Source organism: Xiphophorus maculatus, chromosome 4 (genome assembly GCF_002775205.1).
Source record: "Xiphophorus maculatus strain JP 163 A chromosome 4, X_maculatus-5.0-male, whole genome shotgun sequence".
Lineage (NCBI taxonomy): Eukaryota > Metazoa > Chordata > Actinopteri > Cyprinodontiformes > Poeciliidae > Xiphophorus > Xiphophorus maculatus.
Window position 1 is genome coordinate 24755811 of NC_036446.1, and position 27021 is coordinate 24782831.

Below are 27021 nucleotides of genomic sequence, written 5' to 3' on the forward strand. Positions count from 1 at the left end.
CTACCGCATCCCACAATGCAACACAAACCTGACTACGGCAAGGCACTTAGATCAAGCTTGCGCCTGGTAGCTGCGTCTGCATCAGATTCACACGACAGACCGTGGACTGCTCTATGCTTCATTTGGAAGCATACGGAGCCCACCTCCTCCAAATGGTCTGTGTACACAAACAAACCACACCAAGGAGGGAAAGGAACCAGAGTTCATTTTAAATGGGCAAAACACCTCAGGTGTGAGAACTCCCTTTCACTACTTCAGTCCTTGTGTTGTGTCTAGTGGCAGAGGCCAGTGGGAGGCACATGTATCATGTAGTTTGGAGAACTTTTATTTTTCCAATGATACAAAATATAGGGGATAAGTTCTTAAAGTCAGCAGAGGCTGGCTGGCAGGGTGTGTTTCTGGAACATAGAAGGTGATTTCCACACTAACTGCAGCACCCTAGAGGTAAAACTAAATGGCTTACAACAAATATGATAGTGTGAAAAAGTCCCTCCATCAAGACCACTCTCCTCTCCTCCCCTTCAAACTGGTTCAGATCTCATTCCCCTGAGCCAGCGGCTGGTATGCATTTGTATTCTCCTTCCAAATGCCACTCCTTAGTTGAAAACTCCCAGCCGATTTGACAAAATCACCGAGTTTTATCAGGTGAAAGATTTTGGAAGATGGTAAAACACTGATGGCGGAAAAGAAAGACAAGGAAAAACACATCAGTCCCCAAAACGATCTGGCTACGATCCAAAGGCAAAAATCATTTCCACATTTCAGAGCTCGCAGCAGACAGCAAGAGGGAAGAGGGAGACCAGCTCCAACAGCACAGTCATTTAAAACAAACGAGACATTGTGCGTTTCCCGTGTGGACCGGGGCCCAGCCCAGGCCCGTCACGTGCACCACAGCCTCCACGGTCTCTGTGCCTCTGGCACCGGTCCTGTGTGAAACAGAACTGGGTCATCTCTCATTCTGTCCCCCTCCCTCCCGCTCAGGCTCGACTGGAGTCCAAATGCTTTCTGATTTTTACTCAACTTTCCTTCCAGCCACGAGTCCGTCTCCAAACAGCTACAAAGTAGCGGCGTTTCAATCACTCTCCAAACCGATCAGCCTCTACACGTCACATTCCAAGAACTTCACAACCAATAATCAACTCAACATCTACAAAAGTATTCTTTCAATTCTAAATAGTGATACAAAAATTTGTTGTGTTTTTATTTAATAGATTTTCTGTTTATTTCTGATTTCTCCAGTCCCAATTCTGGTTTTGGAAAATTCACATTTTCTTTATTCTGCTCATGAACAAAAAGTAAAGATGGCTGCCACTGATTAGGGCTTCCTCGTGTCTAGATGACAAAATCAAGACGTTTCAATATCAGGAGATATCAAGCCACATTAACTTTGTTTAAAATAGATCCATATGGTCAATATGTTTAAAGGAGACCAATATGAGTAAGACTTGGACACCTTTGTTAAGCATGTTGTTGTTATTTGTTCCAGATACAGAAGAGTAAAGACGGACAGATCCCATTATCTTACAGACATAAATAAAATCAAGCGGAAATGAGAAGAAGAGTAAGTACTTCAATCCCTACGCTTCGGATGTTGGTGGTGAAACAAAATCAAAAGTACTAGCAAAAGTTTACTCTCAAAACCCAGTCAAGGAAACCTAAAAGCTATATTTCTTTAACCTCGCATTCAAAGGTTTGGGCTAAAAAACAAATACTTTATCTCAATTGCATTTACATTTTTAGGTCTTAGCATTGGCTATAGTTTTTCATTCCTGAATACTCAACGCCACGACCGCAAACTACTTCCTAGATGTACACTTTTTCAGCTTTAAATGAACAATAGCAACAAAGTACTGTGGGATCATTAATAACAAATAAACTGGAAAGTTCTCATGTGGCACTAATGTATGTCGAGCACTTCAGATGCAATATTTGTTTTACTGTCACACATGAATATTTGACACTAGACACACATGTTAAAGCTCTAATTAGTGCGAGAGATTAAAAAGGACATTAAGTTGAAATATTAGAGGGGGAATAAATATAATCACGGGACTTTAAGAGTCGGCTGAGGTAAACAGGGAGAGGCAGACAGCTGTAGGGTGAAAATGGTGTCATTTCATTCGTCATCCTTCTGTGTCTTTGTCTGCTGCATGCAGCTGGGGGGACCCACCCGAGTCATGTAAGTACATCTGGGAGCAATCGTACGTGTGCACACACGCATGCAGAACTGCAGCTCATTAGAGCCAGCAATAATCTCAAAACACACCACAAACTTATAGAAATGTTGGACAGAGGAAAGTTTGTGGTGACTCCATGCAGAAATGTTTCTGCCGGGGTAAATTTAGGAATCCCCGCTTCGAAGTGGGTCAAAACAGGGTCCTGGAAGTCCAAAATATGATCTATTTTTACTCACAAAAATCATATAATTTTCGGAGTTGTTCCACATTGTGCTCACGCACTTTTACTTTGATGCCCCTGAATAAAGATAATTTCTACCCTCGCAGCTGTGCATGCATGAGTTTTTGTAATTTGTGTGTTTCCATTATTGGGTTATATAGTCGGGTGGGGTTTACTTATTGGCAGGTCAACAGATTTCTCCATTTTCCCAGAACAAACTAGTTGAGCATGAAGTCAATCACAGACGGAAAAGACACACTTTAGTTATCTATCCACTGAGATTTGCATCAGAATAAAACAGAGGCTGACAGAAGAAAGTCAGTGAGGCATAGGAACCGAAAGCGTCTCTCAGCTGACTGACCGACTTCCCTCCGGTGCTCTGTTTGCAGACTTTTCTCTCTCTCTATTTTTTTTTTTTTGACTGAGTAGCTCACATGTTTGCACATTTTTGGCCCGTCTTCCTCCACCATCCCAAGTGAACTCACTGGCGTCATAGCTAATGCTTTATTTTACTGCCCCTTAGCCGAATGACTGCAGCAGGAGGAAACAGCGATGGATGCAACAGGAGCCGGACTGTGGCCGTGTCTCTAGAAATTCCCCATTCCAACCTAAATCGCATTTGCAACCAACAAAGGAGCACACTGAAGCAGCAGTCAGCTGTTCCCAGTCAGCAGGTCATCAGTCACTCAGGCAGCGTGCGTCTCTCTGCTGCAGTGATGTCTTCGTCCCATTTTCCTACATCCAAGAAAACCTCAGGAGTCCTGAGTGCGACTGCTGCTCGGATCGCATGTGTTTAGAAACCTCGTGACTTTGCTAATGTGATAAGATCAAGCCATAATGGAGCACAGTTCTGTAAATTGCATTAAAATCAAGTGGGGTCTGCAAACACATGTGCTTTATGCATGTGCTTGTGTTTATGTGGGAGCACAATGACTTTCCCTCAGGGAGACGATGGATTCCGGCCAAAGAGATTCCAGAAAGAGAAGTTAGCCTAAAATACCACTGCATCCATACATCTCCATCCTTTAGGTCTTTTTGTTTAACCAAAATGCTAAATGAAGATGGACATGAGAGAATGTCATGGAGGAATCCCTTCACAACTATTTTGCTACAAAATTTGTGTATTTAAAACGTAACTTTAATCTGAAAGACAGACACACCCAAAAAACGACACTTTAAAAGTTATTTCCTCCCTCACACTTTTTGTGTTTTGTTTTTGCTTTTTTTTTTGCTCTTAAAGGTATCAAATAAGCTTAAAAAAAGGCAAATCGCAGGGAAGTTTTCAAATGATTTCAGTTATTATGGGAAAAAGTGATCTAAACCAACATGAAGTATGTGGAAAAACTCAAATCATAAATTAACTGAGATTAACCACATTTTACGGTGTGGCTTGTGAATTTGAACTGAAATCATTATCCACAAATAGAGAAAATATGGAACAATCTCACTTATCCACTTGTCCAAGGTCATGATTAAATGCTGAAAATGAGAGTGGGCAGAAATGGCCAAAGGTGTAAAACGCTAAAGGAACCTGAAGGAACACAAATTCCCTCAACAGACATGTGCCAAAAACCTCTTTATGATCCCTCAGAGTTTTCGGAAAATATTCAGTGGATTGACAAATAAAGTGGAACATTTTGGAAGAACTGGGTCCCAACAACACGCCGACAGTCAGACACGGTGCTGTGATGGTCTGGGGCCGTTTATACTGCTTCGGGACCTGGAAGATTTTGTGTAATTGATGAGATCGGTTGAATCTGATTTCTTGGAGAAACCGACCGGTTGACCTTAAGCACAACTTTGCAGCATGATCGAAAGGACAACAACCACAGGACATTATGCAGAGTATCAAGCCAAAGGATAGCAATCAGGAAGCCATGCACAATGGCGTCATCTCATGGGGAAGAGGATAAAGAGCGAAAACCTTTGCCATAGCATTGTTAACACCGAGACATAAATTCTCTAAACAGCGTCTCAGCAAATAAAACTGTTGTTTTTAATATTGGCTGAAAGCAGCTCATTACCTGAGCCTGAAGGGTTGTTGGTTTTTTAAATGAACAGATATTATGGGCTGAGCACAGATACCAGCCAAGGCCTCCAGATTTCTCCTCCAAACACCTAGAGCGGTGAAGCTGGGTTAAATCAGTCCAAGCTTCCTGTAGCTGGAACCTTGCATCACATGAATTCATCTTATTTATATTTAATGATGTGAAGCTTTTTTCTTCTTTTTTTTGCCTCAAAAGTGTGATATTTTGACCAAAACAGGAGAACGTGCTATAAAACAAAGGATCGCAGAAACTTGCTAAAATATTTACAGCCCTTTAACTTTTTATTACATTTAGTGACTTTGCAAATATAAGCAATGTGTTTTACTGACATTTTATGTAATAGCACATCACAAGAGCACAAAATGGTGACATGGATTTTTTTAGATGCATATTTGTAAATTGTGATGTAAAGTCAGCCCCATCCACTCTCGCTTGTAAATTGTTTTTGAAAGTAACCATAAGTAAGTAGACTCCACCCATGTGTGTGTGTTTTACTCTCAGTATAAATCCAGCTCTTCTGTTAGGACCTCTGAGGTTCGTTCAGAACATTAGTGAACAAAGTGTTTCAGGATGACCAAAGAGCACAGCAGACAGCTGAGGGAGAACGCCATGGAAAATGTTTGAAGCAGATTGAGGTTATAAAATATGATCACAGTCTTTGAACTGCTCATTAACACGCTGCTTAAGTCATCATTCAACAAGGAAGAGTGCATGGCACAACCACAAACCTACCGAGCTTTGGCGATCCACCTATAATGATAAACATTAATCGGAAAAGCATCCAAGATAAACACGAGAACTTCGGAGGTGATCCGCAGCTTAGGTGGAAGGATCACACGAGACAATTATTGTTTGTGTACTCTGTAAGTCTGGCTGCTGTGGCTGAGTGGCTCCCAGCCTGCTTTGGCTTACAGAAAGTCATATAAGATCCTGTTTACAGTTTGCCACAAACCATGTGAGAAAACAGAAAACACAGAAGGAGATGCTCTGTTTAGAAAGACCAAAACTTTTTGATCTACATTCCAACTGCTATGTGGGCAGAAAACTTAACGTCACCTCATGGCACTGAACACAGCATCCCCTTAGTGAAACATGGTGGTGACAGCATCGTTCTGTGGCGATGATTTTCCTCAGCAGAGATGGGAAAGCTGGTCAGAGTTGATGGTGAGATAGACGGCACTAAATACACTGTAAACCCAGAAGAAAAGCTGCTGGAGACTGCAGCAGATCTTAGGTTCATCCTCCTGCAGGAGGATGAACGCATAAGGGTGTTCCTCAGACACCCTTATGCGTGTGTCTGAGGAAACAAGATTGTTTTCTGGACAGGGCCATAAAGTGGAAGGGTCACATGACTACGCATTACTGATTGAGAAAGACCTCAACAGACTTCGCAGCTGAAACTGCAGCGAAAGACGGATGTGCACTTTTGGTGCAAAGCGCTTTGCACCAAAACACTTTGATGAAATATTTTTCATCAAAGAGTTTTGGTGCAAAGTAATCTGAATTAGTTACAACTAACTTAGCCATTTATACATCCCTCTTCAACAAGACTGGTTTCTCAACCTTTACAGTTCATGTGACATAGTTGTATCATTTTATTTGTTATGTTTTTATATTTTTTTCTTTGTTTTTGCTTTTAGTAGTTTATATGTTTCATCATTTTATGTTATTTTATGTTTTATCTTTTTCTCAGTAGTTTAGTTTGAGGCTACTAGTATAGTAAATTTGTTAACTAAAGTGTTTTTTTAAGGCTGAAGTCTTTTTGTTAATAAACTAATGTTTATTATCAAAAGAACATATAGTATCTTTCTGCTCAAAAAATGCCAGTGCTGAACTTACGCCTTCATCTGTTATTCTAAACATGAGGCCTCATTTATAGACAATAACTGAGACTGAACAACTTTGCTGTTATTTTCTTGATAATTAAGTGTTTGTCCAACTTGGCAAATTAATAATTCCATTAATAATTGGCCTAAGAATGTTTTTATCATTACTAATAGCCAAACTAGACCCTACAGTCGCACAAACGCATTGGTCTGGTAAAGGTCTGACTTAGATCTAATTGGGGATCGGTGGCCAAACGTAAAACATTCTGCTCAAATCCGACTGAGAGCCACAAGTATTTAAAAAATGGGCAAAACATTTAAGCCTCTAGCTACGCATGACTGATTGAGAAAGACCTCAACAGACTTCGCAGCTGAAACTGCAGTGAAAGACGGATGTGCACTTTTCAAGTATTTATTTGTAGAAATAATGAAAATCGCGTATAATTTTAAATCCAATACATGTGTTACTTCGTGTTGGCTTGTCACATACCACTCCAGATAAAATAAATTGAAATCTGAGGTTGTAGTGTGAAACAAGGTCAAGGAGTATGGTTGGGTTTGCAAGAACACTGTTTATGCAAAAAAAATACGGCGGGATTCCAGAGTCAAAGTTACATTTCGATGCAAGATATAAATACAGCTGAGAGCAAATGGTCTGTTTGCATTCTCCTCACTCTGCTTAGCAGAGCTAAGTTTTAAAACCAGATGTGCCTTTCGACTCTGCTTTCAGGCCCGTAGCCACGAACATGTGTGTAGTAGTCCTTACACACCATCTAGACAGACTTTCACATGAAAAAAGCCCAAACCCAGAGTGCGCAGCAGGCTGCTCAACAAGATAAGGCATGGCAACAAACTGAGGGGCGACTAGATTGCACTCACTAGTTAGATGGTCTAAAGAAAGCAATGATGTAAACTACAGGACAAATCTGACGGAGAGGTCCATGAAGCATCGTCTTGTTAAAAGGACGCAACTAATTAAGAGCTGTACTGTCAGTCCAAACATTGGTGTTACGAGGCCATCACACTGACCCCTACAGGTCACTGCTGCAACATGCACGTTCACCTCAAACGCAGCACTGATTGCCCGTACTTTGAGTGTGCTTGTATACTGGGGAGTCTTTGCTTACATATGCCAAAAAGCAACCACAGGAGGACGGGAGGTCTTCAGTTACCAAACAGTGCACGATCACAGCGTCGTTACGCTCCCCAGAGTGTCGTTTCAGAGCAGATGTGGAAAATAATGGTCATTTCTGAACCTGAGCCTGACATACAAACGGTCTTCGACAAACCGAGTTCTTGCATCGTGCGGCATGACCGACCAGTCAGAGGAAACGACAAAACGATCAGCGTGGAGTCACGTTTTTACAAAAGCCGCACGTGCTGATCTGAAAACCTGTCCGGAAGCAGCAGAAGCAGCAGCGAGTCTGGAATGTGGAGGAAATCGAAAGCGGGATGGATGTAGGATGAAGGGGAGGAGGAGAGAAAAGCTGTGTAGGATTCATTACCTCTCTCACACTGGGCTCCGGTGAAGCCGTACGTACAAACACATCTGTTGGGAGCCACGCACCTTCCTCCGTTCAGACAGCCATTTTCACAAACCGCTGAGGGAGAGAAAAAAGGCAAAAAATAACCATGAGACAACATGAAGACATTGATTCCAAATTAAAGTTTTCTCAATGATTGTGAGCATGTGTGTAAAGCAGATAAACTTTGTTTTTTGTTTTTGCTGTTTTCATTTCACTTAGGGGCACGGTTTGATTCTGCATCCCTGAAGGGAAGTAACTCTTCAAACCTAAGCGCTCAATGATTTAGTCAGCTGTTTGCCGAGCTAAAGTCTTTCCCAGGATCTCTGTGAATTATGAGGGAACAAGACAGCTTATTCCTTTTTATGGGAGAACAAGCCACATTTGCACAGTGGGTTTTAGGTTCTGTGTATAAGATGACGCGTTTAGTCTAAATACTGTCAGATATAACATCCTGTTGTTTGCATAGCTAAAGCTTCATTTCCATCAAAAATTGTTTACAATCTGCTTTTATGTTGCTAATATTTGAACTGGTGTTGACAGCGTTTTTAAATACAATTCATGTTGGCTCCACCAGGTCACTACATTTTACTAACAAACTGTGCGGCTCCTTACGCCGTGCATGGATTAGTCCTGCTTTCATTCTCATTTTGCTTTTATCAGAGTTTAAATTCCCCGCTTTAATTTTTTTAAAATTTCAATCAACATCAACAAACCAGAGAATTCCAAGCATACTGCTCACATTTTAGTTAGCCAGTCTTGTCTCCATAACAATGCCTTTATTCTCTTGACAAAACTGAAATCTTCGCGCTGGTCCAATAAACATGTCCGCTTGTTTGTGTCTTCAGAAAAAGCTTAATCCATTGAAACAAGCCAACGAACACATTTTGTACTACTTAAAACATTTTCCTGTTCATTTAAAATGTGGAAAAATGTGTGGTTGAGATTGTATGTTGCTAACAGTTGTTAGCATGATGAGTTAGAACAGGAATAAGCCCATTCTTCTGGCTTTTGACTGAGAAACAGGACATGATGGGTGTCTCCTCCCACATCACAATGGAGGAGACACTTTCCATCTTAAACAACTGGATCTGCCTTGATAGGATAAGCTCAGATAAGCAGAAACCAGATGTCTGTATGGAGTATTACTTTTGAAATCAAATATGAGCTTGTTTTCCTGCTCTTCTTAGTTAGACAGTCAAAGACATTGCAGTACAGTTACCAGTGATAAAAAGTTAGAAAAGTATTGTTCTAAAAATCTCATAATGTGTTTAATAAGTAAGACCAAGACTTATGGAACTATTTATGACCTGTTTACTGATTTTTGCCACTTTGGCAGATAAATATTTCACTGGTTTCAATCAGGATTTTTAATATGTTGTCATTAATGAACACGGTTTCTCCCACAAAGAGTCATAAACAGGCTGAAATTATTTTGACTACCGCTCTGCAGATATCATGTAGCTGTTAAGAGATTAATAAATGTGAGGTCCCTGCTGTCCCCCCGGTCTGTTCTCACACCCCTTGTAAAAAAAGGTCTGCTTCATGCGCCTGGATTCCTGTGGTTGCCAAAATAAGTATTAGGTTGTGTAGAAGTCTGGAAAAATATGGCCTTAATTCTCTACTGATTTATTAACTCAGTAACCCAGATCAGTTTCAAATCAAATTACGGCACCACTTACAGTCAAGTAGCTGATAAGCTGTGCAATACGCTGCTTTTGTGATGACCAAGTCACTGCTTTACAGGCATGAACTCTGTTCTTTAACGTCCTTTCCTCCGTTTCCATAAATCAGCAACAACAACAGCCAAAACACCAAAACCACAGCTTTAAGACAACCACAACCCAGTGGGTGCCGCCCCCCCCCCAAGTGCTTACGCCCATATTTTGAATGGAGCTGATGGTGTAGGTCAATCAGCAAAATAAATGTGCTAAATACTTAGTAGGAGTTCGTTGGAGGGTTAGAGAGCACATCTTCAGTACAGACCAAAAGTTTGGACACACCTTTTAATGCAATGAGTTTCTTTATTTTCATGACTATTGACATTGTAGATTCACACTGAAGGCATCAAAACTATAAATAACACATGTGGAAATATGCACTAAACAAAAAAGTGTAAAACAACTGAAAATAGCCCTTATATTCTAGTTTCTTCAAAGTAGCAACCTTTTGCTGTGATTACTGCTTTGCACACACTCTGCATTTTCTTGATGAGCTTCAAGAGGTCGTCACCTGAAATGGTTTTCACTTCATAGGTCAACCTGCCCTGTCAGGTTAATAAGTGGGATTTATTGCCTTATAAATAGTCATGAAAATAAAGAAAACCCATTGAATTAGAAAGGTGTGTCCAAACTTTTGGTCTGTACTGTTTGTCCGGAGGAGATGGGAAGCAGTGGCGGTCGTTCTTACGTTGACCGCAGTGGTTTCCAACGTAGCCCTTCTGACACTGACAGTTGTCCTCCGCACACGTTCCTCCGTTCATACAGCGAATGTTACAGTGCTGAACTGCGGGTTGAACAAAGTGAAAACACACAATCAAACCAACGTTGGAGCTGTTCACAGATTACCCAAACATGTAATAATGTTTAAAGCACAAACAAGATTGACTCTAAGCGTTTTCTCAACAGTTGAGCTGAGACATAATATCCAAGAGATTTTCTTTTTGCTGGTTAAACATATGAAGTGCTGAAGTGCTGGCAGCTGCGAGAGAGAAAGACGGAGGAGATGTTGACTGTGGACATTTTCCAAAACACACACAACCGCAGATAGCCCGCTAACACACGCACTCAAACACAACAGCCCAAGAGATTGGCTGCTCTTCCAAAAAACGTGATTGCAACATGTATCCATTGCTCCAATCTGGAGGCGGCGTCCTGGATGTGTTCAGACGATTCTTTGACCTAGTATTATTTTTGCCACATTAGTCAGTGCTCAGGAAATTTGATATTTACTAGAGCTAAGACTCAATCTAGCGGTCCTGCATATTTTCGTGATCTACACATTCTTACTGATTGTGAGATGATTAAATGCTATTTTAAAACTATTTCGTCCAAATAAAAATGTAAAGATAAGAGTGGGATTTGGACTGAACTCTCTAAAATCCATTCCATTCTTATCTATTGGTGTAGAGCCAGTTAAACTCTGACCGATGCATTAAATATTATTATTATTATTTTTTTTAAACATATCAAGAAGAGAGGAATTGCTGAATGACCTGACTTCGATCCACAGGTTAAGGCAATCTGTCCGTTGGGGCAGGTGCACATGTTGGGTCTGGAGCAGAAACCATCTCCGCACGTACTCCGGCAGATTGCTGAAAACGGGAACAAAACACTTGGTCAGACAACACGCCTCGGAAACGTCCTCCGTAATTCAAATGACAAAATATTGTGTGATTCTCGAGCTGTGGAGCCAGCTTTTGTCGTTATTATTCATGTGAGAAAATGTATGTTTTGTGTCTGTTGCTTGTCAACCTGTCAACTGCAGGTTTTAAATTTCTGCTACGAGTTTCCTTTGGTGCAGCTTAGACAATGATCTCAACCTCAGACTCAGCTTTCATTCGTAAAATCTCAAGAAGGATCGCAAAAAAAAATATTCAAATTTGACAAAGCACACCTGGCAGCCGAGCTATTTTCTGCTTAGAGTTTCGTTGCCAGAGAGTGTTTCCAGTTGTCACAGTCTGTTCGTTTGCTTCCTTTTTTTTTTTTTTCCACCCGGACTGTTTCTGGCAAGGTCCACTGCTCCCAGCTGCTGTCAGGTGAAGTCCTGCCACTGACCCCTTCTCTAAGAACCCCACTGCGAAACCATGTCATTAGAGCCGGGTCCGGAGTCCTGCCAGCTGTACGGCCTGAGCTCAGTCACACAGCTCTGAAAACTCCTCAAACTTTTATGTCTCCGGATTGAAACACCGGTAGACAAAGGAGGGGGGAAAAAAGCAATAGGTAAACAATGCCTCAGAGAAAAAAGTAACATCAGAACCAACTTCAACTTTGCTCAAACTCTCAACAGCTGTATTACTTCCAGTTATGTGGAGCACATGAACAAACATCAGGAAAAAAACTAATAAAACTCCAAGATAAAGGAGTTTTATTTAGGAAGATAGATGTATCTTCCTAAAGTTAAAGGTAAAATGGGAGTTAAGTCTGGTTGTGCGTTTCCAGTAGGGACAGGCATTTATCGTGAACTTTGTTGTCATGAGAAGTTTATTGCTGTGATAACGATTGTGATTAATCACAACAACAACACATTCCAATTAATAATGGCACTATTCTTGGGATTGTTATTTTTTTCTAGTTCCTCCACCGTTGGTTCGGCTAATAAATGTGAATAAATTCCAAAATAAGCTTAACTGCAGATTTTAGGAGCTATATTTGTCTTTATGAGGTTGTGACTGCATGTCATTGCCAAACAGTTGCCTAAAAAAAACGACTCCAAAAAAGTTGTAAATGCCTTTTTACTATCACTTTTATTGTTAAACCAATAAATACTACAAAATACAGAGATAAAATTTTAAGTCCATATCGCCATCATAGCTTACAGTTTTGGAAAGCAGAACGTTTTGGATCTTTGTATTTAGGCTTGAAGCATTTCCTTAGAAATTACACTTGTAGTTAGAGTTATCTCATAATGTTCTCCAGAGAATGGACACACATGGGAAATACTTACATCTCTCATGCATTCAATTATTGCCCATTAACTACATTTTCATTTTGCGTAACAAGTGTTTGTGCGTTTTGAGCTTTTTTCGTCCCTTCTCGTTCCTGTCACCATGCAGTTGAAACAAATTTCCTCATCTATCGAGGGTATTTTCCTGTTAGTTTTACTTTTATCTCCACACTCAGGACAGAACATTGTCTTTTGGCTTCCTTAGACACACTTTGATTTAAACAAATAGCAGCTTAATTGTCGCTATGCACCAAAATGCTCTGAAAGAATCAAACTACAAACTGACCGTATTTAACATTTAACTGGACCTGCTTGCATTAATGTTGCTATGAAATAGCAACAGAAAACCAGAACTGATTTGTTACCAGATACTTCTTGGCTTAGACTGACTGTTCCCTCAATGCGCCAACAGAGTAACAGTGATGTAAACAGAATACAACACCAAGCACAGCATGTCACCATAAATTAATCTTCAACACTGTGAAGGATGGTGGTGGCAGCATCATGCTGTGGGGTTGCTTTGCTTTCGGCATCCGGCCCTGGAATACTTGTAAAGCTGCAGGGTAAAGTGAATGCAGGAAATGCAGGAGGACTTTTTGTTTGTTTCCAACAGGGAACTACAGTTTCAGAGAACATTTTTATTCTCCAGTAAGACAACGATGCAAAGCGTCCGGCTGAAGCTACACAGAAGGTGGCTGCTCTGATGTGGCCTAGTCCAAGACCAGTCCTCCATCCAATTGAGAATTTGTGTCTGGACTTGAAAAGGTATTCACAGCCGATCTCCAAGCAGAGACAGAGGAGCTTTTACTACATACTGACTTGAAGGGAGTGAATTTTTTTCATGCAATTACTTATTTTTGTGTTAAAAAAATGGAATTGTGATTATTATGAAGAAATCAATTTTAACTTTGAAATTGTGGGGGTGGAAAGGGGATTTAGTTTGGTCAAAAAAACTGAAGTTGGCGTAACTCTATAAGTCCTGCAAGAACACGTTCCACAAGTCAATAAGTTACTTTCTTTTAAACTTTTGAAGCTATTAGTTACAAAATAAAGTCTTCTTCACTTGTGTCTTCTACTATTTAAAAACTACTATGCAAATTAGAATAAGAAGGTCATGCATCACTATTTTAAATTGTTAAGCATTTAATTTATTGTCTCCATTTCATAAACAAGGACGTTTCCTACACTTTGTCAGTGAAAGTGTGGCGGAACAAGTGGGAGTGGCAACGGGAAGCAACGGATCACAATGGATCCGAAAGGACAGGACCACAATTTACTCTGAACTGCAGTGAACCTCTGGTGCTGCTGTTCTACGTTTTTATTTCACTCTACTTCAGCTCTTTTTCATTAACTCTGATGACTGCTGCAGCAAGTCAAAGAATGCTGAGGCTACTTTTCCGCTGCCGCTGATTATTAACTGAAATACAGGCGATCTAATTGAACCAATTGCGAAGCGGGACTTAAGTCCTGTCTTGACATTTCGAATCAAAGACCAGTGAATGGTGGGAGGAGGTACTTACGAACAATGCACTGGTTTCCTCCTGTAAGAGTCTTCCAGCCTGGGCAGCAGTAGGCACTGTTTCTGGAGCCGCACACATTTGGTCTGTGAAAAACAAGGTCATTTTAGGTTTCTGTTGTCCACACATTTGTCCAAAGTGACGCTAAAGTGTATAACGCTGACAGCTTCCTTGAGCTCCGGATTCACAGCTGCTCTCTGCTCGAGTTTCTTAACATATTAGACAAAGCCATAACACGAGGATTTCAATTCTAATCCCAGTGATTTAGTTCACCTTCATCTATGTCAAGGTTCTGTAGGGAATTTGTTTTTCTTTATAGAAATGAGCTAAAAAATCAAACACTGTTCTTCCTTCCCACACACAGCCAGAAAACAATATTTCTCGCTCGTAATATCCTGTGCAAATGCACAACAATACGACAAAGGCCTATGAGTTTCTTTGAATGTTTGTGATTTAAGACCAATGACAGTAGGAAGCAGAAATGCACCGTTACTTTTGAGCTCTAAATAAGTAACTAAAATCCCAAGTTCCTTCCAAAGTTTATTTGATTAATTATGATGCAGATTGCCATTAAGTTTATCTTAATCGGACAGACAGTCACATTAGAATAAAAACGCAGCCCAAGCGAGCCAATAATCAGGATTTTCCAAAAATAAATATACATTTTTGGTTTTCTTTGAAGCCTGTCTGGCTAATTTCAGTTTATTTCATTCTCCTGACTGTTACAGCTAAATGAAAAAAAATGGTGCAGGTTCCTTGAAAGCAGTAGTAGTTTTTAATTCAGCTGAAAATGAAACAATTTCCCCATCTATGCATTAAACAACACGTCCTAAATCCTCTAATCCTTGTGTAATGTGTATTATGCTCAGAAAAAGTGCATCAAAGTACATTATTTGGATTGAATCATTTTGGCACAAAATCTGAGCATTGGTTTGTCCAATGAATAGGACAACTAAATCAAATGAGCTAAGATTGAGCATTGTAATCTTTGGACCAGCACTTGACCCAAATGTTGTTCCATTCCAATCTCTGACCAGTTGATTGGAGCATCTCTACAACCCCTCTAAGTTATTGTGCTGTACATATAATATATTTGTATATTGAACTCATTCTATTTTTCTTTTTCAAAATGTTTTTTTGTGGTCTGTTCTGCTCTTAATAAAATCTACAAATGGTAAAAACTGTTTTGGGTGGTTTTGTTAGCACTGAGAGGCAGATCATTTATAACTTAAAACAAGGGTCAACTGCCCTTTGATTTCAGTTCACAAAATCAATCAAAACTAAGAACTCCCAAGACTTTTGGTTTATAAAAACACCAAATGACTTCATGAAAATTTGATGGCACTTTTTGGAGTTTAAGAAAAATGTATAAAAGTTTGGGCTACGCATATATCTGGACAATCTTGTAGTTGGATTCAAAACTACCTTCTCTCAGCATTGCAGCACATTCCTCTGTTTCATGAGGCACTGTCCTTAAGAGAAATGGGATTTGGTCATAAGTGGAAACAGCGATTATTGCACGTGTTGGCAGGAAGAAGGTGGATTGGTGTGAACTTGAAGGTAAAAAAAGAAACAACTTCCTGTTTACCACATCTGCATAAGGAAAACATCCTCCTAGAAAACATCGTGACCGTCCTGCCACCTACAGGCCTGGGACATGTCAACATGTGTGAACTTGTGATCACCCGCTGAGCCCACACTGGTCCCGGAGGGAAGATGTGCATCGTAACTCGGAGCAGATCCGTGAGGTGAATAATGAATCGGCTCGGGTGTGTGAAACAGTGGTAAGTCAGTGTGACACAGTGTGCAGGCTGAATGCACTTCCTGCCTTTGAACCCAGATGTTGCGACACATTAAAGTTAGCCATGCCAAATAGAAACGCCTGCAGAGAGAGCTCATGGAGCTGTCTGCTATCTGACCTCCATCAGCTGTTTGCTGTCATCACTGGACGCATGCATTTGCTCCTTTCTTTATTGCTTTCCTTCTGTCTGTCTGTCTCTCTCTCTCTGTCACACACACACGCCCACACAAAATCACATTACACACAACCTCTCCAGCAATGACCCACTGTGAACAGCTGCAGATGTGATTTATCCACAACTGGGGTGTGGTGTATTTGACTAAAAGGAGGATTAGGCTGTTAGTCCTCCCCCACCCCACATCTCCAGCCCCTCCACTCCCTCAACCCCCTCCACCTACCCCTCCTCTTTCTGCCACAGCCACACAAGACCAATGGCCTTCTTTGTTTGGAAGTAATTTATTATTGCAGTCAGCAGGAATGCGGTATTCCTGCCAGTATTTAATTACTAAACTTTGCTCCAAACTTCCCATCACACACAATGTCACCCATAGGTCTCAGCATGCCTTATTAAAAAAAAAACACGCGCGCGCGCGCGTGCGCGCACGCCTACAAAAATGAATTTTGACCTACAGTGCTCCTCAAAAAAAACAAAAAGCAGGACGGGAGGTAATGACACCTGCTCCGAGGTTCAAATAAAACAGCTTAAAATGATGTCAATCTAAATTACAAAAAAAAAAAAAAGAAGAAAAAAAGAAACAATTAAAAAAGAAAAAGAAACGACAGACGCATTACCCCCTGAGGACATCCGTCCCCCCTCTCCTCTTGTTCCTGTTGGCTCTGGTGTCCGTGTGCCTGGTCACCGCCTCGCTGTCCTCGGTGTCCACCTCCTCTGCAGCGCCTCCGAGTCCGCCAAGGAGCGACAGCGAGGCCAGCAGAGCCACGGCCAACTGCAGCAGCCGTCCTGCACGCTTTCTGCCCGGCATGTCCTCTCCACAGAGCGCAACTCCGGTGCTCGGTGATATAATAATAACTTAACGGACTCCACTAGTTTCCCCCCCAGCACCGTAGGACTTCTGCAGTCTGGAGGCAAGCTGGAAAAACAATATTATTAAAAAAAAAAAAAAAAAAAAAAAAAAAAAAAAAACAACAAATGCATAAATAAAAAGACACAGATGATTAATCCGCATGAAATAAAATCAACTTATACTCGCAGTTACATCATCTAATAAGACTTTTTTTTTTTTAAAGAAAGAAAATCAAAGTTAACAGGGTGCTTTACCTTCTCTCCAGAGAAGGAGATTCGCCTTGGACGCGACTCAGGACGGCTTCACTCTTACTTCCAGGTAACAGCTGAATAAACGCTCTGAGCAGGAAAAAAAACTGCGCAGAGGAGGAAAAGTCACTTAAAGCTTTCGCCTGCGGCTGCTATAAGTGGATGCGCATTGTAACTTTTGGGAGATGACTCATGCGCGCGTAGCTGAGCGCTGGTTTCTGCACTGGTAAGTCAGAGCAGAGGATGCATTCCAGAGGATAGTGAAACTCTCTGCGTCTCTCCCCCTCTCTCCGCAGAGCTCTTTCCCCATCCCTGCTCTGCTCAACTTTCCCCAAAAACTTCTTTTTTTTTTCTTTTTTTTTTTTTAGTGGGCTCTCGCGATACAAAAGCAAGCGTGGGTTCATTTAAAACGGAATCTTACCTAAACATTTACAGTGAGCTATGGAAGCGTGTTCCACCCTCCATCCCCCAGACTAATCATAGTTACAGTCATATTCAATGAATTTGAATATTACTGAAAAGGCATTTTCTTTCAGGTACTCAATTCACCAAATGACACACAAATTGAATAATCACACACAGTCTTACTTAAAGCCTATTGTTCTTTTAATTAGGACGATTTTCCACGTGCAGCTGATGAAAACATAAGATTTAAGATAAGAATATCAGACCAAATAATAATAATAGTAATTAGCAATACCTTAAATAACGTTAAAGGATTGATCTGATGCAAAAGCAGCATCTTCTAAATTATTTGAAGAGTTTCTACCAGGCTGCACAGTGGCGCAGTTGGTAGCACTGTTGCCTTGCAGCAAGAAGAATGTCTAAATTCTCCCTAGGTTGTTTGTCCTGTATGTCTCTGTGTTGCCCCCCCCACCTCTCACCTGGAACATAGCTGGAGATAGGCACCGGGACAAAGGGTGAACAGAAAATGGATGGATAAGTTTCTACCATCTAAAAGCTAAACATTTTTACCCTGTTAATGGAACTTTTTCCTGATTCTTCCAGTGCAAACCACCTAGAGCCATCGCAAAATTAGAAGATACGATATGATATATGTAATTTTTATTCATCAGTGGGAGAACTGCCTCTTCCTTTGTAATCTCATTACCCCATAACTGAGATACAGAGCAACTATATTCCAATTCTGACTTAGGATTATGAGATACAAATTCTTCTTTGGCGGGTCAGATTAGCTTTTGGATTTATTTCATTTATCTTTTAAAATATTTTCTTCTTTAAAATGGATCTAGTGCAACAGGCAAACTCCTTACTGCCAAAGTCCTACAAAAGGTTTTATTTCGTTTTAACTGGGCCATGTGAAATTTTTCATGAACTCATTCTACAGTTTTTTAAAATATCACTGGCTTCCCAACTTCAGAAAACTAACATCTTTGATAATCTCTATTTGCTGGAGGATGGACTAAGACATTGCACCTGTAGATTTTTACTGTGAGCCGTTTTTAGGCTCACGATTGGCAAACATCTTATTCTGCGGAAGGTAGCACCAAAGTGTAGCTTTAAAGCACATCTGCTCACAAAATTACCGCAGCTCAAGTTTTTTTCCAAAGGTCGCGAACGCTCGAACGTCAACGGGTTTTCTGGAGACTTCCACATCAAAGACTCTTTAGTTGTGTTACTTTTTTCCGTCTGCAACAAACGCACAATAAAAGAGGTTTCGGTGCTGCCTTTTGGAGCTGCAATAGGAGGCCCTGCAACTATTTACCTTGCACAGACTGTGATTTGAGGAATTTTGTTCAGCGCAGTGATAGTTTTCACACTGCCTGATGTCTGTCACCACACCCTGTAAATATACAGTCAGCCCCACTCTGAAGTTTCCTATCTGACTAAAGCAGGAGTCAGTCACGTTTCATTATATTCCACACCAGCTTTCCTGTGGGCTGCGTTTCTTCCTCTTTTCTCCGCTAACTGGCTTTGACACCTTTCACTCCCTCCAAGCTGATTCTGTTTTGAAATGTGGGAAAGAGCTCTGAGGAAGACAAAAGGTTTTTCAGCACATGATTAAAATCCCTCTTTCACCTGCACTGTGTCTGATGTGTATCAGCTTCGCTTCATCAAGTTGTCATTTTGGCATAGATCTCCTCTTGTCTTTCGGACATACTCTCTTGGAAGTGTGTCAGCCGCCTCAAACTGAGCCTCGTCGATACTCTAATGCTGCTTCTGCAGTAAGTCCTGCCCTTCGCATGGCCTCTCCATCACTGCTGACAAGATCGTGTTTACCTACCAGACAGCAGGCAGTCTGCCACAAGACTGCCTGCTGTCAGAGGGCACCCAGAGTTAAACCTCTGCATTTCTGCTGCTTTGCTCTTTTTTTTAAATAGAGGGCTTGAATAGAGTGTTACTCATGCTTTAGTTAAGTCCTATTAGGACTACTCTGGAGCTCTTCCTAAACATTAAATGACTGATGTTATCCCATGTTGCTGACCTTATTTCTGCACATGGATGTTTCTTTAAACAGCTTGAAGTATTACAGCACACAAAAATGTCCATTTGGTACGAACCTTTGCTTTAAAGTCGCAGTTTGGGAACTTTCTGGTACATTTAAATTAAGAGGAAAAAAAATTAAATATTTATTTATTCATTATTTTTAAGTAACACCAATATATATTGTCATAGGAATAATAATAATTATACTTTATAGAAACTTTTCATACCAGTAGGGTATTACTTACTCATCTCCTCTTGACTTCTACGAATGGAGAATGGTAGAACATTTTGGTATCCATTTGTCCAGATGTTTTGGCTCATTATTCTGTTCAAAGAGAAAACCATGAGCCATTTTCAGTTTCTTGCAGGAGCCACCAGAATATTGTTTAAAATTTCTTTGCATTTCAAAACGTTTATGATGTCACACATGTGCGCAAGGTTCCCATGGCTTTTGAAAGAGAAACAGATCCACAGCATAACAAATCCCTCACTGTGCTTTTCCAAATTCTGATCCTTTATTTTACTCCAAACTCACCTGGAGGAACCTTGCAGAAAAGCTCGTTCTCAGACTCATCTAACTCCAGTTATAGTATTTGTAGCATTTAGCAAGCTCCAAACATTTAACTGTGTGATGGTAGGATACATGAGGGGTTTTTGTGGGACAACTTTTGAACAATTGAAATAAAAGCATCTAATCGCTGTCATGGTGACTTGGAGACTCATAGATGACACTCCTTGTGATGGTTCTGAAACCAGACGGCTCAGAGATTTGGTTAAATCTCATGTAAGTTCCTCCTCACTGGTGGCAAAATAAAAATGTTCATCTCATATTGCTTAGTTCAAAACAGAACAGGACAAATAAAGAGATGGGTTTGTCTTCTAGTGCCAAAAATTATTTGCAAGTATTTTGGATGGTGAATGTTTGTTTTATTAATACTTCCTCATTAAATGTCATGATTTGTGGGTGGATAATGGGCCAAAGTGAGAGATGGAGTCTGGGTGACTGTGATGAAAAAAAAATGTACATTTAATACAGAGTCCAAAATCGCAAAGCAAAACTTACAAGAAACTTCAGGGAGCCAGGGCAGAACAAGAACCACATGTCCAAGGAAAAAGCCAGCAGGGAAACCAGGGAAGTACAATGGAGGAACCAACAAGGGGCAACTGAGAATGAGGAGTAGATGTGCTGGGAAGGTTGATTACTGAATAAGGAACAAATAGCCAATTAGAAATAGGTTGCAGGTATGAGGGGGCAGAGGGAGAAAATGGCACAGGAGAGTAGGGAAATTAATCTAAAAATATAAAAAAATAACTAGACACAAGGAAAAAATACAAACTAGAATAACTAAAAGAGAACTGAACTAAAGTAAAAATGAAATGAAACAAGACGATTCAGACTGATCTAATCAAAATAAGCGCCCATCCATCCATCCATCCATCCATCCATCCATCCATCCATCCATCCATCCATCCATCCATCCATTTTCTTACACCCTTGTTTCTAGTGGGGTCAGCAGGGGTGCTGGTACTTATCTCCAGTGAGACATTTCGGGCAAGAGGCGGGGTCACCCTGGACAGATCCCTAGTCCATCGCAGATGGAGCATGTCTTTAATGATAAATTTCCGTTTTAAGTATATGTATTTGTAATATTTTTCTATCTTACAAGAGAAGAAAATTACATATTTTACATGTATTTCATGCACTGGAGTCACTGGTTACATCATCTGGAATAATTTATTAACATGATCAGAGCACTTTTACAAAGTCTATCATCTTGTACTTTTGTAAATAATGATGGTGTTGTGCCTGAGCTACTATTTTGACCTACTTTCCAGTGCTCAAAATGCTAATTAAGATTCTCTTCATACTGGAGAAATAAGAGAGTAAATGACAACGGAAATGTCCCCCAAAACACTGTAAAAGGTGAACAAATTAGCTAAATCAAGAGAAGCTGTGGGTGTTGACAGAAGAGACAGCTGGTCAGAGGATAATAGGTTCAGAGTTGGAATGAGAGTCTGGAGAAGAGGCAGAGGGGAGAAGTGGCCACTATGGACTAGAGGCGTTGTTTTGGCAATAAGATGGACTCTCCCTCATATGAGAGCTTCAACTCTCTCGTTCTCTCTCTCTAAGTATAGCAGACATCAACCTGTGCAACATATACATGAACTGGGTGGGGAGGATCAGTATGTCACCAACTGGCTTCAAGGTTGCTGTTACAAAGCCTCCAATTTCACAGATGTGAAGTCTTGTTGTTGTATCCAGCATTCATTTGCAGCAGACTGCGTCTGCTTGAGAACTCACAGATCCATTCAGTAAACCAGGATATCATTGAAAGTCCATTTATTTTAAGAACTTTTATCACTAAGTGAAAAACATTAGAATAATTACACGCAAATAGATGTTTGAATGCCTTTATTTCCTTATTTCTGTTAATTATGATGGTTTTCCACTAATAGCTCATGAAAACATGAGATTTAAAATTAGATTACATCAGACCAACAATAAAGACAACAGCAATAAACAACTATGTGTGGCTGTGTGGGATCTGTAGCAATGTTATTTGACCAAAGACCAGCACAAGTCCAAGATGGAGGGAAGCTCGGCCTTCTCTGCAGATATAGTTGTTTGTTGCAGTGTGGACCTGTCCAGTTCTGTGGATGAGCCAAAGCACACAGTAATGTGATGGATGAGAACAGGACAGTCTGAATGATGGCAGTACAGAAGACTCTAGCAGCTCCTGGGGAAGCTTGTACTTACAGGAAATACAGTTTCTCTTCCACCTTCATCCAAACATCTCATGTCCTGAGAGAGAACGGTTCCTAGAAACCAGAAGTGATCCACCGACCTCTTTCACATTTTTAAAGCAACCATTTTATTAAATTAATTGCACGGTTTGACTGATGTGAGAAATTCAAATCCCAAAATGTTTGTAAGGTTGCCATTGAATTCCTCCTGATCTTGGAGAAGGAACCCAGTGGCAGCTCAGTGGCGGGACTACCAGCAAATAATTTAGCAAAAAACATGCCCTGTCGATGTATAAGTGGCTCTACTCTGCATCAAAGGAAAAAGAAAGAGAAACAAGAAGTACAACATGCCAAGCAGATAACAGTGCTTTGGAGATTGTGAAAGACTAATGAAAGTCTAATAAATGCTTCCACACAACAACTCCTGCAACCCTGCTGGAGTCACAGCGGTGACGTCAGAAACGTTTCTTCGGAGGCTTCGGGTCATGCTTTTCATCAACAAGATGTGTAGTATGGGAGAAAGCTGATGCCTTCTGCTCTTCCTTTACACAAAGAGTGTCATTTGCTGGAAGATACACACCCCTCCCATTTCACTCCACCCACTCAAACGCCCACTAGTGTGTCCCCATCCTTCCCTCGGTTAATCTCCTTTCTTTCAGGAAAGTAAGCGTGGGTTTCATTTTAGGAAATGTTTACTCTTGGTGCCTAAAATGGCAGAGCTAAAAAGTCTGAGGACTGAAACAGAGTTCAGATAAACATCTTTAAGCAGCCGGCTAGTTTGTGCTGTGAATTTTACAGCCCGCCACATTTCTCTCTTGTTAGTAACTATTTACTTTGTATATTTAATCCGTTTTCGATGAAACATGATGAAGCACAATTTTTCTCTAACTCTTTTTTAACTAATCGTCCATAAAATACTTGCCAAGATGCTTTGCGTTGCTTGCTTTGTCTCTCGCCGTTTTGGGAGCAGCAACTGGAGCAGACTTTCTCACACAGTGTGTTGTGTTTGGCTCCAGCAGCCACGGTTCATTTCCTTTTGTCTTCTGCAGCACAACTGGTGCCAATATTCATGTGAAATATTTCATGAAAATGAGCTGCAGCACAAACAACTCTCTCCCCTCTCCTCCTGCTCCGTCTCCGTGACTCACATGCACACACAAACTCGGCGTAAAATCGTGTGCAACAGGCTCAAAGGCGAGTTTGGTGCTCTCGGTGGTTTATGTGGGTTATTAGTGTAAAATACTGAGCAGTTTAAGAACGTCTGTTTATTATCCCGAAAGCTCTCCTTCATTAACACAAACATTACTTATAGTAGAGGCCCCAGTGCCAGCATAAACAAAGAAATGATAAATATTTGAAGCAGTCTCCTCAGTTTTCTTGCGTGCACCTGTATGTGCTGTCTGCACTCTTTCACCCTCTCCGTGGTTTCCCCATGGGAGTGAATCACAAATACCAAGAGGATGATGTTTCCAAGCAATGAGAGGAATGACGGAAAAGCAGCACGAGGCTGGATAGTGAGTCATCTTTGAGCGTCCTGGGAACAGGGTTTAAGTGCGGCTGCTCTTAACCTGGATGTTGTTTTGTGCTTACTCACGCCCTGAAATGATACTGAATCTGCTTACCTGCATTCTATTCCCTGATGGATTGAGGGAAGCGGTCCAAGTTACCTATTCCAGATATGAGCTTTCAAATTAAAAAAAACATCTGTTCTTGTTGGTACAAATGCAGAGTGTTGGTTTCGCTATGCTGTATAATCAGAGGTAGTGTTCCTCATACACTGGTTGTGACGAGAAGTCCCTTAAACTACTGTTGCCTTTCTATCATTTTAAACCTGAGATCCTCAGACCAGCCCGTGTGACACTAATAATCGTGACATGTTCAAAGTCACCTAAATTAAAATTTTTCTCCATTCTAATGCTCAGATTAAATTTCAATAAGTTCCCTTTACCTCTCTTTGATGCCTAGATGCATGAATAAACTGCTACGTGTTTTGTAGCTCATAACTAAGGAATTGAATAAGTCTGGCTATCAGAAAGGAGCTGCACAGATAGACAGTAGCAGGTGCTAAATACTTGCTCTTTCTCCTCTGGACAAAAAAGTGCCCTTCTGAAATCCCCCCCCCCCAGTGTATTGTATGAGGCCCAAAACAGCATGATTATGTGTAATGTTCAAGCACTTCTTCTAAAAAAAAATGTATACTGCTAAAGCAGCCTGTGGTCACTTAATGCAAAGTGCCCTTTTATTACCACTTGACCCCCAAACTGTCTGTGCACACCAGTGTCCATCGGAGAGGCTGGTGAGAGTATATTTTTGCTCCAATAGAAAAAGAAATAATGAAAACAAAGTAATCGTGAACAGGGGGGGGATAATGCAGCAGAGTTGTGGAAGCTTGTTGCCGTCTTGTCCCCGTTTTTTATAGGTAGAAAACTGAGATGTTGGGGAAGCACGGCACTTCAAGGATCCCAGCTAAGTAGGAGGCATTGTGAAATGATTAATGTGGAACAAAATGAGAGAAAACTGACTCATTTTGGAATCACAGCTTCCCAAAAGCCATTAAATCGTATCCGGAAATCTGCACTGGATTGAAATGATTAGAAACTGCGCTTGCTATGACACATTGAATAACTAATGATCTAATGTTTTAACGTAAGATTGTTCCAAAGCAAATGATGAATTTGTTTCCCCCATTAGAAAACCTCCATGTCTGGCGTTCACCGTCCCAAAAATACAACCACAGGTGGCAACAAGCACTGCACATTTGACTGATCCACTTTCAAGTGTGTTCCTCACCACTGAGTTTCCTCTCAAGCAGCTCAACTGCAGTACGAATGGGATGGTTTGCTTGTACTGGAATTAACAAAGGCCAAATTTAATCTGAGACTCCACCTTAATATAACTTGCTGCTTTAATTACTCCAATAACTGTTTATCTCTCCTCTCATTGGGTTTACTTCATTTTTGAGTTGGCACTACACTGATCCACATTGAGCTTCACAGAGCAGACGCTTGTCAGATGTTAAAAGCATCTCGAAATCTCTTCCTAACATTTGTTTTTATTCACAGTGAACAGAAATCAACAAGAATTTTACTCTGGTATTTGCTTGGCATCCATAGATTGTGTAAAACACTGGAAATGCTTAGCTCAGTACAGAGGAAATGTTTTGTTAGGTAAGCCCCGCAGCTTTTATTGCGCTAAAATTCAAATATTTAACAGTGAATGATGAACGTATACGACATATTGTCCTCCATTCATGCATGCAGCAGTTCAGTTTGTAACACTGAGCTGCAATATGATATCAGGTGTTAATGTCGCGCTGTCCACATGCTGTGTCTGAACGCTCACAGATTTATGCAAGTTCTATCCCTTGCGGGGCAAACTGGATAGTATCCAGGCTGCTCTAACAGCCTACTTACCCTCACCCCCCCTTTACATGAGATTTATGCAGTCCGTGCCCCCCACACAAATCTGACCATCTTAGGAATGGAAAGCATTCCCTGCTGAATTTTCCTACCAACTGTTCACAGCTACCATCTGCAAGAGACTTCGAGTCAAAGAGAGAGGACCAGCAGAGCTCACTTCGTAGAAACAAAAATGCCCTCCACTTTTCATACAGATTTAAAATAGAATAGGATGCAAATGTCCTGAATTCTCCCTCGGTGGGGAAATTCAGGTGTACCTGCAGCAAAGTAGAAACAGGGATTTGCACGAAATTAAAAATGATATAAACAGAAAATAAGATCAAGAGGCTATACAGGGGGGTAATTTTATAACATAAGAGAAATAAATGCTGCATTGGAAATAGCATATTCAGATTCAAGGAAATGTACAACTGAGTAAGATCATTTTTAAAAAGAACAAAAGGTGCATGTATGTTTGGGAGTTAAAGAAAAACATTTCACAAAAAATGGAAATTATTGGTATTTTTGATGTTGTTAAGAAATCAGGGCTTCTGTTTTCATTTACATACACGTTTATTTACAAGAGCCAAAATTACCACATCACCATAATTTGATAGAAGTGTGAATAATTTTTTTGTCATAAACATTTTTCATTTAATGTGGCGATCATAAATTGGGTGGCATGTTACTATTTTCTGTGTAGAAGAAGATGTTGTCTTTAGACCAGAGCTTATGAAACAAATGACTTAGTTAGCATTTGTTTAAATATGCTATAGTTAAACAAAAAAACCTTAATGTTATTTTTGCCACCATTCTTTCTTTTACATCCATAACATTTCCTCTGGCAAAACGAAAGGAAAATATCATATCTGACTGTTTTGTTAAATAACACATGTTATAAAACCAACCTTCTCTTTTTCCTGCTTCTGAAACTCTATATGAAATAAACATTTCAAATTTTTAAAGTTTCCAAAAATTAGGCAAACTTAATAAATTCAAGGTGACAACAGAAGACAAGCTTTTGTGGAGAGTCGTTATATTCACTAATTAAAAGAGCAGAATGAGAGGGGAAAAACCCCATCATGGAAACCTCTCTCCTGCTGGTTGCTGCAGTCCAAGTCACGCTGTCAGAGTCTAAGAGAAACGTTGGAGCTGCTGGCCAGAGCGCGAGCTGAGAAATAGAAAGCAAGGCTGGAGTTAAAGGCTCTTTTTGTAGCTTGCCAACAGTGGAGTTTAGATTTTAGTCTCAAACATCTGTCTACTGCCTCGCACAAGAATCCTGGAATCCCCCACCTCATCATCATTACTGTATTACACAGAAAACACCCACAGACTTGTGCAGCTCTCCTTATTAGGACAACCCAATGGGCTGTGTTCATT

The 27021-nt window shown here is 40.6% G+C and overlaps 1 protein-coding gene across 1 annotated transcript in view; it reads right to left on the minus strand.

Moving 5' to 3' along the window:
* fbn1 (fibrillin 1) overlaps positions 1–17363 on the minus strand; it is a 70216-nt gene extending 52853 nt beyond the window's left edge. The window contains exons 1-6 of the mRNA XM_023331699.1: positions 17057–17363; positions 16570–16868; positions 13980–14062; positions 11009–11107; positions 10204–10299; positions 7777–7872 (exon numbers count right to left, since the gene is read on the minus strand). Of these exons, the coding sequence (XP_023187467.1) occupies positions 7777–7872; positions 10204–10299; positions 11009–11107; positions 13980–14062; positions 16570–16760 (565 nt within the window). The 5' untranslated portion in view covers positions 16761–16868; positions 17057–17363. The remainder of the gene's footprint in view (positions 1–7776; positions 7873–10203; positions 10300–11008; positions 11108–13979; positions 14063–16569; positions 16869–17056) is intronic.
* Positions 17364–27021: the final 9658 nt, after the last annotated feature.